Here is a 16,490-nt window from a genome sequence, read left to right as displayed (position 1 = left end):
CCTCCATATTTGAGTGTATTTAGATTTGTGGAATCTGTTTTGGGGCTTTTTGTTAGGTACAATTGAGATGGGCTGAACCGAAAAGCCCGCCACGATGAACAACATTAATGGGCCTGAATTTTAAACCTATGGATGGGCTTTGTACTGGATTCAGCTGTCTGAGCCCAATGAGTATTGAATGTGTTTCTCTATAAAATTAAATTTTTAACATTGAAATATGAGGACTTACTTAAAAACACATTTGGTAACTTTTTTTTTTGGTTAATAATGGACTTTAAGAAAAAATTAAAAATGTAGTATTTTTTAGAATAAATTTGAGGCATGTTTAGGTATTTTTTGTTGTAAAGAGTTTTGACAAGCAATGGGAAATATATTGAATACTTTAAAAACTTTTGCATAAGATACTTACTTACACGAGGCTTTCATGAAAAATAAATCGATAAAAACAATTTTCATATTTGAATTTCGAAACATAAAACAACTCAGAATTGTTTTTAAAAATTGTTCTTAAAAATAGTTTTCTATTAACTCACATTCAAGGAAGCTTTTATCTTTTATTTTTCTATGTTTCATCCTTGCATAAAGGGAGTATAAAGACTAAAGTTAATCTAATTAACAAGTATGGATAATTATCCGATAAATGAGTAAATTAGGTGATGATCTCTTTATATATGCAAGTAATGGAATGAATGTGATGAAAAATAAAAAAAATAAAAAGTAAGGGGAGAAATGTTGTAAATAAAGCGTTTTTATCGTGATTCAACAACTTATCCACTTCCACACTTTGATATATTTCACAATTTTAAAAGTTTTCTTAATCATGATTCTCCTTATTATTCTTTAAATTCGGATTTCTTAAGTTTCAATAGACTTTTACAATCACTAAGGTGGTGTTTGTTATTTCACTTAATTCTAAATATAAGTTAAAACTAAATAATACTTAATAATATCAAGTATTAAGTTTTTTTTATAATATTTTATTTCTATATAATATTAAAAAGTAAAGAAAAATCAATATGTTATTTTTTTCATTTTAAAAAAGTCAAATATTTTGACTTTTTTTAAGCTAAAAAATTATAATAAAAAAATAAAAAATAAAAACAAACAAACAAACAACTTAAAGTGTAAAAATAGATTGTTTTCAATAAAAATTTAAAAAAACAAACACCTTCTAAATAAGATTCTTTAACCACTCGTACAATAGCTCTTTTAAGCACAAAATGTAATGAATGAATACAACTTGGTGAAATGACTAAAGTGCTCACAATGAAAAGATAAACAAGTTTGGATTCAATATAATTTTGGGTTATCTAATTAAAAGGGTCATTGAAAACCCAATTTTGGAAATATAACCCTTCATCATTTTTTTTACCTCATTTTAACAAAAATGCTCTTATTATTTTCTTATAAAAATAATCATTTCTTTTAAAACACACTATAAATACTTCAAATGGTCAAGGGCTTTTATGTAAAAAAAAATGAATTACTCTTAAAATAAAAATATTGGAGGGAATAAATTCACAAATGTGGGGTATTTCATCCCTTTTAACTAATTATTTCTATAATTTTAAGAGTTTAAGAAGGTTAGACAAAGACTAATTATTAGGCACATTTTGTAAAACATTAATTATTAGACACATTTTTCACTCAATCAAGCAATCACACAGTTGACTAGACACTAATTATTGGACTCTTTTTTTTTATAATCAGTGGAAGACAAGAATACAATCGACTACTTTGGTCAATTAAGCAATCATACAGTTGAATATAAACTAGTCGTTAGACTTTTTTTTTTATAATAATTGGAAGACATGAATACAATCAATTACTTTGGTCAATTAATCAATTATTCAAAAAAATTAGAAAAATATTGGATAAAAGATATATATATATATATATATATATATATAGCGGGTTATTTCAAATTGAAACTTAAGATCGGAAATCTTGCTTTTAATGTTGAAAAATCATGTAAAACACAAGTTTTTATCTTTGAAGTAATCAATTTCATTTTTCACAAAAAATCATTAATAATACATGAATGATTTCTTTTAAAAAATCTTATAAAAAATGTGATTATTTTTCATTCCCAAATACTTAGGTTCTAAAGGTCAATTTTAAAGCATACTTATCCTTACTATACCTTACAAGAAAATCTATTCTATACATATGATCTTGTAAAAAAGTGTAAATAAAAAAATAAATAAATAAATAAAAAACCTCTCTTGTTTTCCTCTTTTGGCCGGATATCATTACCATACTTAAAATTAAATATTTAATCAAAATATTATTTTACTGTCATCAAAATTTAGATTTAACCAAACTTTAGGCTAGTATGTTGATACGACAAGTTAATTTTCTATCTTAAAATTTTTTAAACTTTTGAAATTAAACATTTTCTTACACATTTATTTTTAAAGTTTTTAGCATAAAATTTAAAATTGAAGCTTTTAAAGGAAAACCTCGTAATATAATATACTAGAAAGACATGGTCAAACAAATAGAGAGGAAGCCTCAAAAAGAAGGGGCAATGGTTGAACCACTTGACATTGTTGCCTACTACTAAGAGGGTGTAAGAAACAACATAACCAATGGAACATATGCACATTAAACATTGTATAATTATTATAAATGTCTTATAAATTATGTGTGAAAATATGAAAAATAAATAAATAAAATTATATTCAACATTTATATTTGTATACAAACAATATTTTCGATAGTTTGATATAAAAAACAAATAAAAAAAATGAAGAAAAGCATATAAATATATTTTCAATGGACAAACTTATTCAATTAGTATAAATATCTTGTATATTTAATACAAATACCTTATACTTTGTGAAAATGTAAAAATATAGTATTTGTTATTTATGCATGTGGGTAAGTAATTTTTCTAATGGTTTGATTTAAAAAACAAATAATGAGAATCAAGAAAAACATGCAAATAAATTAGTGTGAATGATAAAGGGTGTTTTTTACCATAAATTTTCGTGGACTTAGCATCAATTATGCATCTATAGATGTTAACCCAATTAGCATAATGTGAAAACCCTTACACACAATATATAAACCCTATACTTGAATTAGGAAGGACAAAAAAAAAAAAAAATATAGTTAGAGCATTTGGTACCATCAATGATGGCTTCACCTAAAGAAAGGTTAATAAATATTATGTTCTCAATGGAAGAGCAACCCTGGTAGGACATATGGAGTAAATTGATGCTCTTCTTTTGACAACGAAGTAGCGAAGTCATGAAAACGAGGTTTTGCTAACAACATTAAATGCAAGAATTCCTCGATATACTCCAATTCATAGACTTTCAACTAACTACTCTCAATAACGAGCAAACCCAAGTCAATACATAAGATTGATTATTACTTATGATAATTGAAACCCTAATTAAATAAATAAGGACACAAATTTATATATAAAAAAATAGAGACAATTGTGTTTTGGACCCAGGTGGATTAAAAATTAAGGTTTGGTTCATAGAACTTATATAATTGATGGAAATGATATAAGTTATCAAAAGACCAAAAAACTCATTAACCTTTCATGTAAGCTTTTTTGGTCTTTATTGCACCACTATTCATGCAACCATAATAATTCTATTTTAACTATTTGGAATTTTCATTATTTTCTAAAACTTTTTTTTATATAAATAATTGAAAATCAACATTATTTTCTATTTTAAATTATAAATAAAGAAAAATTACGTTCAAAAACTATTTTAAAAAATACTTTCTAAAAAAATGGTAATATGATTTATATTTTTTATATTTTCTTTTAGAAAAAAATATTTAATTAAAAAATGAAAAATATTTTTAAAAATAAAAATTGAAAACCTTGTTTAGTACTATTTTTTTTATATGAAAATAATAAAAATAATTAAATTTCATTCATTGATTATCCATTAAATTTTATATGAAAATTTTTTATAAGAGTAAAAAGATTCAATATCTTTAATAAAAGAAAAAAAAAACAAAACAAAAAGTTAGAAATGAGTAATACTTAATTGGGAATAGAAAATGGGAAAAAAAATTAAAATTTACACTCACTATATGTCTATGTAGGGATTAAAGGTATTTTATGAATTAATGAAGGATAATATCCTTTAACTTAATTTTTACAATTTATTTGGGTCTTGGGCTTAAATGTGCATAATATATGGATCTTTGGTCAATTTTTGGGCCCATCCGGGCTCAAAACACAATTCTCCCTAAAAAAATATTTATTAAAATAAATAAACTAATAAAAACCATTTAGAGAGTTTCATAACTTAGCATCGAAGCTATTGTAAGAAATAAGTATTATATAATGTAGAGTTTAGGTTTAAAGTCTACCTAAGATTAAATTTAAGTCTTAATACAAATTCACATTCAAAACTAGGTTTTTAAGTTTGAAAAATAGATCTCTTAAACCAATTAAATGGTAAAAAAAATTACAAAGAAAATTTCTCTTGCTGGTTTCTTCATCTTGAAAACTAACGGAAACAAATATCAATATTTGGTATGAAAATTCGTAACCTTAGAAACACAGCTTTGGGTCTTGCTGAGAAAAACAAAGCTTATTTGCTCGTAGACCATCGTGGTGGTCATCATACCGTGTGAGAGCCGGGGAAGCATCTTTTCTCGTAGACCGGCTTTTGTAGTCTTTCTTTAACAATTACAAGTTGTCAGGATTCCCTTCATCCTCCTATATAATATTGTTTTTGGTCTTCTTCTGGTTGTATCTCCGTGGAAGGAAGGAAGATGAATCAAGTTCCTTTGTAAGTATCAATGTCTCTGATTCATTTTTTGGTTCCTAGAATCGAATCCTCGCTTTGTTCTTGCTTAATTTCTCCTTCTTCTGTTGGGTCTTTGACTGCAGGTTTAGCTCTGCACGGGAACTGGCAAATTTGGTGCTGAGCTCCAATCTAATCGACTGTGCTTTGACCAAAATTCTTGAACTTAAGAGAGGCCAAACAGCCTTGCCTGTTCAATACAGACTTTATCAACTGTCTTCAGAGTGCACAATTGTAGCTTTTGTCTCTTCACCTGACTGCACTCAATACCCTCTTCCTGGACAAGGAGATTTAGATCGGTCTCCTCTCTTTGACTTCCTCCGTACCGAAGAATACCCGTCCGTCTCCATTAACAGAGCAGCATTAACCCTCTTTACCCCTCTCCATGATCATCTCTCTGGACTAACAGATGAGGTCAAAATCTGATACTTGTTTGAATTTTCGTTTCCTTTTCGTTAACAATTGTGAGACACGAAACAGCTTGACCATGAGATCTCCCTCATGGAGTCGAACTACCTGAAGGATAACACGTCACACATATCCATTTTCATGGCATCGTCACATCACCCATTGATCGGTTGTGATTCAACTCTTAATAGGAATACAGTAGAACTGGTGTTGGTATCTGTCTTTAGATCAGCTTGCATATATCTTGTCACTGAAAAAGGAATGTTCAGAAGTGAGATTAGTGGCATTATTCTGACATGGATTTCATATGGTTACTTGTTTTGCAGTTGACTCAGATTGAAGGTCAATTAATCATCACTGGGCACTCCCTGGAGGATCCGTTGCTTCTCTCTTCACCTTACGCCTGCTAGATGGCAATTTATTAAAACCCAAATGCCGCCCCTTTTGTATCACCTTTGGTTCACCCCTCATAGGCGACTTTGGCCTCCAACACTCCATATGGAATTCTTTCTTCCTGCATGTAGTGTCTAACCAAGACCCAGTCCCCGGACTCTTCCTCCCATCCGGCAGATCTCCGCCCACATCCTCCCATTCACAAACTACCGGTTACAAGCCCTTTGGGACATATCTCTTGTGCTCTGAACTTGGTTGTGCTTGTTTTGACAACCCTGATTTAATTTTGGGATTGCTTAAAGTCATATCATCAGAGGTTGCCGGAGGATTGCAGGATGTTGACTATGGGGAGATTTTAAGAAACCTCAAGGAGAGGGCAATCTGCAAGGGACTGCCGCAGGTGGGTGAACGGTTTGCAGATCCATTTTCAGCTGGGATCATCATGGAACTTGAGACAATTGGATTTAATCAAACAAAGGTAAACAGCTTTCTCCCATCTAATGATGTTATGAAACATGGTTTACACTTCACCAAATACTGCAATAACTGCCCTATTCAGATTTATCTTCTTGTTCTTTGGGATCTTCCATAACTCGTCTCATTTTTAAAATTCATGGCAGCTGCTGCAGCATAACATTGATATCAACGCTATGATAAGAACAATGGAAGCGGAAACCAGAAGACTAATCCAGAAAAATAAAGCTTCCGATGCCAAGAAACTGAATGATATAAAAAGAGACATGGCCCAGCTAGAATGGTATAAGAAGAAATCGGAAATGGGTTACTACGATTGCTTCAAAAACCAGGGGTCTAAAAGGGACCTCAACGTTGAACAGTTTAGGGGAAACCTCACAATGTACTGGGAAGACATGGTTGCACAAGTACAGAGGAAGCCCCAGAAGGAAGGAGCAACATTTCGAACCCGTTGGCTCTATGCAGGGACAGTTTATAGGAGAATGGTTGAACCACTGGACATTGCTGCCTTCTATAGAGAGGGTGGAACAGACTACATAAACAATGGAAGATCTCTTCATTACAAGCTGTTGCAGCAATGGTATAAGGAAGATGGGAAACCCCCCTCTAGAGATAAGCTTGATTCCAAGAAGCAAAAGGTGTCTGGTATCCTAACTGAGGATTCTTTGTTTTGGGCACATGTGGAGGAGGCCATCTTGTCATGCGAATTGCTCAAGAGTGAAAACTGTACTCTTGAGCAGGGACAATCATCATGGGATAATCTGGTTAAGTTCGAGGAGTATGTAATGGAACAGATTAACAACTATGCAGCGTCCCCTGAGATTTTCTTGCGGGAAAGCAGCTTCATGAAATGGTGGGGACTGTATGAGGGCTACATAGATACTTGCAGTAATTCCCATGGGTCGCCATTGATCAACTTCATGAAGAAACGTAGCTATATGAAGTATGGTTAGAGGGGCAATCCAGTTTGTGTGTTGTGTTTGTTGTTTTGTGAGCGTTCAATGGATAAAACTAGAAAGAGTGTGACCTTTTTCCCTTTTTCTTGGTTGCTGCCCATATTCTCAGCACTATTTTCTTCCTTCTTTTCCTCAGTTTTTTTTGTTAAGAAATGAATATTATGATGTTGCTGGGATGCACTTTCATTGTTGTTCTATTAAATTGTGTTTTATTTATATCCTAAACAAATAAATGTAAACAAGAAAATCAAATAAGACTTCAAAGAGTCTTTTCCTTCAAAAAAAAAAAAAAAAAAATTGGGAAAAAGAAAAACATTTTTGTTTAAATTCAACTCCACCAAAACTTGCAACAACTTCCCATTGAAAAATTCCTTTCAAGCTCTGAATGACATAAAACTAGATATGTTCCAGCTAGAATGGTACAAGAAAGAAATCAACAGATGAGCACAATGGGTTATTATGACAGCTTCAGAAACGTGGGGTGTAAAAGAGACATTAAAACGGAACCGATGGGAAGACATGGTAGAACACGTAGTGAGGAAGCCTCACCAGGAAGGGGCAGCTTTGCAAACCCTCTGGATCTGTACAGGAACGAATTATAGAAAGATGGTTGAACCACTTGACATTGCTGCCTACAACAGAGAGGGTGGAAGAAACTGCATAACCAATGGAGGATCTAAACATTACACGCTATTGGAGCAATGATGCAATGAAGAGGAGAAGGGGGCTTTGTCTTCTCATGCAAATTGCTCTCAGAGCTCAGAACCTACTCCTGAAGGGAAAGAATCATCATGGAGTGATCTGGTTAAGTTTGAGGATTTATTTGTATAATTGAACTGATTGGAAGCTATGCAGTCCCGGCCCCGCCCGAGCAGCTTCATGAAACGGTGGAAAGAGTTGGAAGAAGTCATAGATACTTGCTATAGAGCTTCATGAAGTATGCAGAGGTGTGGCATAGATACTTGCAGTCTCTGAATTTCCCAAATCCAATTTCAGATTGTGTATTAGATTCGTGGAACTTGTTTTCGGGCTTTTTGTTAGTACAATTGAGATGGGCTGAACCGAAAGGCCCGCCAGGATGAACAATATAATGGGCCTGAATTTTAAACCAGTGGATGGGCTTTGTACTGGATTCAGCTATCTGAGCCCAATGAGTATTGAATGTGTTTTTGTATAAAATTAAATTTTTAACATTGAAATATTAGGACTTACTTAAAAACACATTTGGTAACTTTTTTTTTTGGTTAATAATGGACTTTAAGAAAAATTAAAAATACATTATTTTTTAGAATAAATTTGAGGCATGTTTAGGTATTTTTTGTGGTAAAGAGTTTTGAGAACAATGGGAAATATACAGAATACTTTAAAAAATTTTGCATAAGATACTTACTTACACGAGCTTTCATGAAAAATAAATCGATAAAAACAATTTTTATATTTGAATTTCAAAACATAAAACAACTCAGAATTGTTTTTAAAAATTGTTCTTAAAAATAGTTTTCTATTAACTCACATTCAAGGATGCTTTTATCTTTTATTTTCTATGTTTCATCCTTGCATAAATGGAGTACAAAGACATAAGTTAATCTAATTAACAAATATAGATAATCACGATAAATGAGTAAATTAGGTGGTGATCTTTATATATGCAAGTAATGGAATGAATGTGATAAAAAATAAAATAAAAAGTAAGGGGAAAATGTTGTAAATAAAGTGTTTTTATTGTAGTTCAACGACCTATCCACTTCCACACCTTGACATATTTCACAATTTTAAAAGTTTCTTAAGCATGATTCTCCTTATTATTCTTTAACTCCGGATTTCTTAAGTTTCAATAGACTTTTACAATCATTAAGATGGTGTTTGTTTTTTCATTTAATTCTAAATATAATTAAACTCAATAATATTTAATAATATCAAGTATTAGGTTGTTTTTTTTATAACATTTATTTCTATATAATATTAAAAAGTAAAGAAAAATCAATATGTTTTTTTTTTCATTTAAAAAAGTCAAATATTTTGACTTTTTTTAAGCTAAAAATTATAATAAAAAATAAAAAAATAAAAAATAAAAAAAAAACAAACAAACAAACAACTAGAAGTGTCAAAACAGATTGTTTTCAATAAAAATTAAAAAAAAAACACCTTCTAAATAAAATTCCTTAATCACTCGTACAATAGCTCCTTTAAGCACAAAATGTATTGAAGTGCTTCACAATAAAAAGATAAACAAGCTTGGATTCAATATAATTTTGGGTTATCTAATTAAAAGGTCATTGAAAACCCAATTTTGGAAATATAACCCTTCATCATTTTTTTTATCTCGTGTTAACAAAAATGCTCTTATTATTTTCTTATAAAAATAATCATTTTTTTAAAACACACTATAAATACTCCAAATAGTCAAGGGCTTTTATGTAAAAAAAATGAATTACTCTTCAAATAAAAATATTTGAGGGAATAAATTGACAAATATGAGGTATTTCATCCCTTTTAACTAATTATTTCTATAATTTTAAGAGTTTAAGAAGGGCTAGACAAAGACTAATTATTAGGTCACATTTTGTAAAAACACTAGTTATTAGACACATTTTTCGCTCAATCAAGCAATCACACAGTTGACTAGACACTAATTATTGGACTCTTTTTTTTTATAATCAGTGGAAGACAAGAATACAATCGACTACTTTGGTCAATTAAGCAATCATTCACTTGACTATAAACTAGTCTTTAGACAATTTTTTTTTATAATAATTGGAAGACATGAATACAATGATACTTTGGTCAATTAATCAATTATTCAGGAAATTTAGAAAATATTGGATAAAAGATATATATAAAGATTATTTCAAATTGAAACTTAAGATCATAATCTTACTTTTAATGTGAAAAATCATGTAAAACACAAGTTTTTATCTTTGAAGTAATCAATTTCATTTTCACAAAAAATCATTAATAATGCATGAATGAATTCTTTTAAAAAATCTTATCAAAAATGTGATTATTTTTCATTCCCAAATACTTAGGTTCTAAAGGTCAATTTTAAAGCATACTTATCCTTACTATACCTTACAAGAAAATCTATTCTATACATATGATCTTGTAAAAAAGTGTAAATAAAAAATATAAAAGAAAAAAAACCTCTCTTGTTTTCTCTTTTGACTGGATATCATTATCATACTTAAAATTAAATATTTAATCAAAATATTATTTACTATCACCAAAATTTAGATTTAACCAAACTTTAGGCTAGTATGTTGATACGACAAGTTAATTTTCTATCTTAGAGTTTTAAAAACTTTTGAAATTAAACATTTTCTTACACATTTATTTTTAAAGTTTTTAGCATAAATTTAAAATTGAAGCTTTTAAGGAAAACCTCATAATATAATATACTAGAAAGACATGGTCAAACAAATAGAGAGGAAGCCTCAAAAAGAAGGGGCAATGGTTGAACCACTTGACATTGTTGCCTACTACTAAGAGGGTGTAAGAAACAACATAACCAATGGAACATATGCACATTAAACATTGTATAATTATTATAAATATCTTATACATTATGTGTGAAAATACCAAAATAAAATAAAATAAAATTATATTCAACATTTACATTTGTATACAAACATATTTTCGACAATTTGATATAAAAAACAAATAAAAAATGAAGAAAAACATATAAATAAAAACTTATTCAATTAGTATAAATATCTTGTATATTTAATACAAATACCTTATACTTTGTGAAAATGTAAAAATATAGTATTTGTTATTTATGCATGTGGGTAAGTAATTTTTCTAATGGTTTGATTTAAAAAACAAATAATGAGAATCAAGAAAAACATGCAAATAAATTAGTGTGAATGATAAAGGGTGTTTTTTACCATAAATTTTCGTGGACTTAGCATCAATTATGCATCTATAGATGTTAACCCAATTAGCATAATGTGAAAACCCTTACACACAATATATAAACCCTATACTTGAATTAGGAAGGACAAAAAAAAAAATAGTTAGAGCATTTGGTACCATCAATGATGGCTTCACCTAAAGAAAGGTTAATAAATATTATGTTCTCAATGGAAGAGCAACCCTGGTAGGACATATGGAGTAAATTGATGCTCTTCTTTTGACAACGAAGTAGCTAAGTCACGAAAGCAGGTTTTGCTAACAACATTAAATGCAAGAATTCCCCAATATACTCTAATTCATATTCAATTCATAGACTCTCAACTAACTACTCTCAATAACGAGCAAACCCAAGTCAATACATAAGATTGATTATTTGTAGACCCCTGTTGTGGTGAGGGCCCGGGGAGAGCTGCTACTTCCTTTTTTCTATTTTCATTATTTTTTTTTGAAGTGTGGGAGACCCCTTTCGGTATGAAACCAACCACGTGGACACAGCAAGGGCAGGGGCGACCATGCTGGTGGTTGAAGACGCCATGCTTGCTGACCGGTGAGAAGAGGGCAAGGAGGTATCCGGATGAGGGTAGGCGGGAGAAAAAGGAGAGAAACAGAGTAAGCTACAGGGGGTATTCCTTAGAGGCAAACTAGAGGAGTTTCCTTCCGGAGGAGGCTAAGAACAGAGAGCGTAAAGTTACTGAGAGGACCAGGAAACTAGAGAGGTGGAGGTTTTGGGAGATCCAACTGTTTTGCTTGAGGGAGCATTCAGGTAAGGTCATCGCGTATCTTTTGCTTTATTTTGACCACCACCGGTTTCTCTTTCTCCTCTGGTTGTTCAGGGTTCCGTTTGTGTGCTTAGTTATGAATAATAGGAGTTATACCTAAGTTGTGTCTATTTCTGGCTTGTTTATATGCTCATCGATCGCTTCATTCACTGCTCTTTTGAATATTTGTTTGAATCTGGTGAAGCTCTGTTTTCGTGGTGATTTATGTGAAGATATTTGTTACCATCTTCTTGTTTGAATTTGCTAAGCCTTTTTCCCCACCAGTCCAAGCTCATTGAGGGAGCATCAGATCTGGCTCTTTCTTGGTTTTTATATTGCGTGTTTACTTCTTTTTTTTATTATTCTCTCTCGTCCTAGATGTTGTTCTTTCTTGTTACTCTACTTGATGCACTCGATCTGGAATTGTGCTCGGATACATCCATGAACCAGGACGAGTGGCAATCGTTTCCTAATCTGGTACACTGACATATGAAAGCGCTCTTCCAAGTTATTGCAGTTGGTCTGGGGGTAATCTATTCGTATATGAATTGGTGAGAATATTAGGTGTTTTGTTGCTGCATGGGAACCTTATCAACAGTTGTCGATGCATGCCGGTTCTTGAAAGTCATCACAGTTTTATATCGGTATAAATCCCACGTGTTTGGAGCATGCCTTTGCCTTACTACAGCTCCAACGTCTTGCACTATCCATCCATCTAAACCCATTCCTTACTCATGTCCATGTCATACCCACGTTCAAGCTCACTACCTCCTTCACACCCATTGCCAGAAAGCCCATATTATAACACCCATCACCCCACATTCTATACCACACGAGCTCACCACCCTCATGCATTCGTTTCTCACTCATGCAATGCAAAGATCATGCACCCATGGCTGCCATTCATACCCACTCCATAGCTATCATCTATCCTTGGTTCAGTACCCATTCACCACCTTCCATACACTTCATCTACCACATTTTCTCTCTTTAGCCACCACACCCATTTCTTACTCATTTATTCCTTATCCATACCACGTACATGAAATCCCATGCATAGGGTCATCTACCGTTCATCTTTTCATACCTATACACCCGTTTCTCTCTCTAAACTTATTCACACCCATCTCCTACACCTAGCAGCCACAAACCACCCATTTTCCATCTCAACCCATTCGGTTGTTTGTGATTGATGGACCTTATGGTGACATGGGTCTCATGACTCTTAAAAAATAGGTTTTCGTTGAAGAAGCTTCATGTCGTTCTATGGTATTTAGAGGACACCCCAGTCCACATGCAAGTATTTGCTGAAGCCTTTTTGTTTCCCACTGATGGCATTGTTTAAACAAATTGGTGGATAAAAATCAAAGACATGAGTTTTTTATTATTTTTTTTATTTTTCATTAGTGGCATGGTTCCAGCAGCTTCAAGGTGGTTTATTATTATTTTTCTCTTTTCTCCCACGTGCCATCTTCTTAATTCCACTTTACATGTTAAAATTTTCATTTTTTTTTTAAAGTCCTGTTATCAAATAATTCTTTTAAAATCCCAACGTTTCAAATTCATTCATTTATTTATTTATTTTATCTATTTTATTCATTTATTATTTATTTATTTAGTTATTATTTCATATATACACACACGTATCCTTTCCAAATAATCTCGTAAAATGTGATTTTTAAATTTATTTTACGAAACTTCAAATCTAACATTCAATTTTCCAAAACTCCAATATTTTAAATTTAATTTTTCAAAATTCAATTCTCAAAATAATTTTCTAGAACTCTAACTTAAATTTAATTTTCCCAAAATTCAAATTTTCAGTTCCAATATTCCAAAATTTTCATTATTCACGTTCATTCGTTTAAACATTATTTTTGTTAGTATTATTATTATTCTATATTTATTTATTTATTTCTTTTAAAAATTTCAATCATTAAAGTTTAATTATTCAAAAATCTGACTTGCGAATTTAATTTCAATCTAAAAAATTTCATTATTCACGTTCATGTCGTTTTAAACATTATTTTTGTTATTATTATTATTATTATTTCATATTTATTTATTTATTTCTTTTAAAAATTCAAATCATTAAAGTTCAATTCTTGAAAAATCTGACTGCCGAATTTAATTTTTAATCTCAAAGATTCCCACTATTCACGTTCATTCATTTAAATATTATTCTCATTATTATTATTATTATTCCATTCATTTATTTTACAATTTCAATAATTAAAGTTCAATTTTTCAAAATTCCGTTTCCGAATTTAATTTTCAATCTCAAGATTCCACTATCCACGTTCATTCGTTAAATATTATTCTCATTATTATTATTATTATTATTATTATTCCATTCATTTAGTTTACAAATTCAATAATTAAAGTTCAATTTTTCAAAATTCCGTTTTCCAAATTTAATTTTCAATCTCAAAAATTCCACTATTCACATTCAGCTATTTAATTATTATTTTCGTTATTATTATTATCTCGTTCATTTATTTATTCACTTATTCATATATTTAAAAATCTCATCTCCAAATAATTTCTTAAAATCTCAATCTCTAAATTCAATCTTCCATCTCTAAAATTCAATTTTTCGCAATTATTTACCTAATCTTTATTATTTCATCATTATTATTATTCCATTCATTTATTTATTCACTTATTTGTTTATTAAAATTACGTCTTTAAATAATTCTTCAAAATTCCAGTTCCCAAATTAGTTATCTGAAATTCCAATTCCTTTCAATTTAATTTCTAAAATTCTTATTCTTATATTTAATCTCTAAAACTCCAATTTTCAAATAAATTTTAAAAATCCAGTTTTCCCTCAAACAGTTTTAATTTCTATTTGGTGACGCATGTGATATGTTTGTGCTCTTTATTATACACTGACCCCATTTTTATGATAATGCATTGCTCATTCATGGCCCAGGTACGCATCCTTTCCCATTCTGGTCATTCTCTATGCATGTTTTGATTCTCATGTGTGCATGGTCGATTTAGAGGGGTGTTACGGTCTTTACCGTACCTTCCTGATAAGTAATCTAACCCCCGAGCCCGATCCAGTTTTTCACAGACGACCTTTTTCAAAATAAGGAGTCACACTTAGGGTTTTCTTTCTTATTTTGTTTACCCTCTTAAAATAAAACAAAAATAAGTGGCGACTCCAAGTCATTTCTAATAAATAAAATCATTTTTAAACAAAAATCGAGCTATCATCGAGTGGAAAACGCATGAGCCGAAATGCAGGGTCCACAAAATGGCGACTCCACTGGGGAGTCTCAAGAGGATCCACATTATTACTTATGATAATTGAAACCCTAATTAAATAAATAAAGACATAAATATATATATATATATATATATATATATATATATATATATATATAATAGAGATAATTGTGTTTTTGGACCCAGGTGGACCAAAAAATTAAGGTTTGGTTCATAGAACTACATAATTGATGGAAATGATATAAGTTATCAAAAGACCAAAATACTCATTGACCTTTCACGTGAGCTTTTTTGGTCTTTATTGCACCACTATTCATGCAACCAAAATAATTCTATTTTAACTAATTGAATTTTTCATTGTTTTTTAAAACTTTTTTTTATATAAATAATTGAAAATCAGCATTATTTTCTATTTTAAATTATAAATAAAGAAAAATTACTTTCAAAAACTATTTTAAAAAATACTTTCTAAAAAAATTGTAATATGATTTATATTTTTTATATTTTCTTTTAGAAAAAAATATTTAATTAAAAAATAAAAAATATTTTTAAAAATAAAAATTGAAAACCTTATTTAGTACTATTTTTTTGTATGAAAATAATAAAATAATTAAATTTCATTCATTGATTATCCATTAAATTTTATATGAAAAAATTTTATAAGAGTTAAAAAGATTCAATATCTTTTAAAAAAATAAAACAAAAAGTTAAAATGAGTAATACTTAATTGGAAATAGAAAAGGGAAAAAAATACAAAAAAAAAATTTAAATTTACACTCACTATGTACCTATGTAGCGGATAAGGTAGTTTAGGGATTAATGAAGGATAATATCCTTTAACTTAATTTTCACACTTTATTTGGGTCTTGAGCTTAAATGTGCATATATATGGATCTTTGGTCAATTTTTGGGCCCGGCCCAAAACACAATTCTCCCTAAAAAAATATTTATTAAAATAAATACACTAATAAAAACCATTTAGAGAGCTTCATAACTTAGTGTTGAAGCTATTGTAAGAAAAAAGTATTATATAATATACAGTTTAGGTTCAAAGTTTAAATTTAAGTCTTAAGACAAATTCACATTCAAAACTAGGTTTTTAAGTTTGAAAAATAGATCTCTTAAACCAATTAACGGGTAAAAAAAAATTACAAACAAAATTTCTCTAGCTGGTTTCTTCATTTTGAAAACTAACGGAAACATATATCAATATTTGATACGAAAATTCGTAACCTTAGAAACAAAGAACAAAGAGAGTGTGAAGAGACTATACCATGAGAGATTTTCCGAAAGGTTGGTAAAACAAGCTTATTTGCTCGTAGACCATCGTAGTCTTCGTCATACCGTGTGAGGACCGGGGAAGCATCTTTGCTCGTTAGACCGGCTTTTGTGGTCTTTTTTTAACAATTACAAGTTGTCAGGATTCCCTTCATCCTCCCCAATAATATTGTTTTTGGTCTTGTTCTGGTTGCATCTCCGTGGAAGGAAGGAAGGAAGATGACTCAAGTTCCTTTGTAAGTATCAATGTCTCTGATTCATTTTTGGTTCCTAGAATCGAATCCTCGCCT

General features: G+C 30.2%; 1 protein-coding gene across 1 annotated transcript; it reads left to right on the top strand.

The window, feature by feature from the left end:
• Positions 1 to 4,661: 4,661 nt before the first annotated feature.
• On the top strand, positions 4,662 to 7,215 carry LOC117915406 (senescence-associated carboxylesterase 101-like). Its single transcript, XM_034830988.1, has 4 exons — positions 4,662 to 4,772; positions 4,874 to 5,201; positions 5,522 to 6,066; positions 6,209 to 7,215. Exons 3-4 carry the CDS (start codon positions 6,031 to 6,033, stop codon positions 7,013 to 7,015), a joined length of 843 nt encoding a protein of 280 aa, XP_034686879.1. The 5' UTR covers positions 4,662 to 4,772; positions 4,874 to 5,201; positions 5,522 to 6,030; the 3' UTR covers positions 7,016 to 7,215.
• The last annotated feature ends 9,275 nt before the right edge of the window (positions 7,216 to 16,490 follow it).

The sequence above is a fragment of the Vitis riparia genome, chromosome 5, assembly GCF_004353265.1.
Source record: "Vitis riparia cultivar Riparia Gloire de Montpellier isolate 1030 chromosome 5, EGFV_Vit.rip_1.0, whole genome shotgun sequence".
Taxonomy (NCBI): Eukaryota; Viridiplantae; Streptophyta; class Magnoliopsida; order Vitales; family Vitaceae; genus Vitis; species Vitis riparia.
The sequence above is the reverse complement of the archived record's forward strand: the minus strand, read 5'-3'. Positions and strand labels throughout refer to the sequence as shown.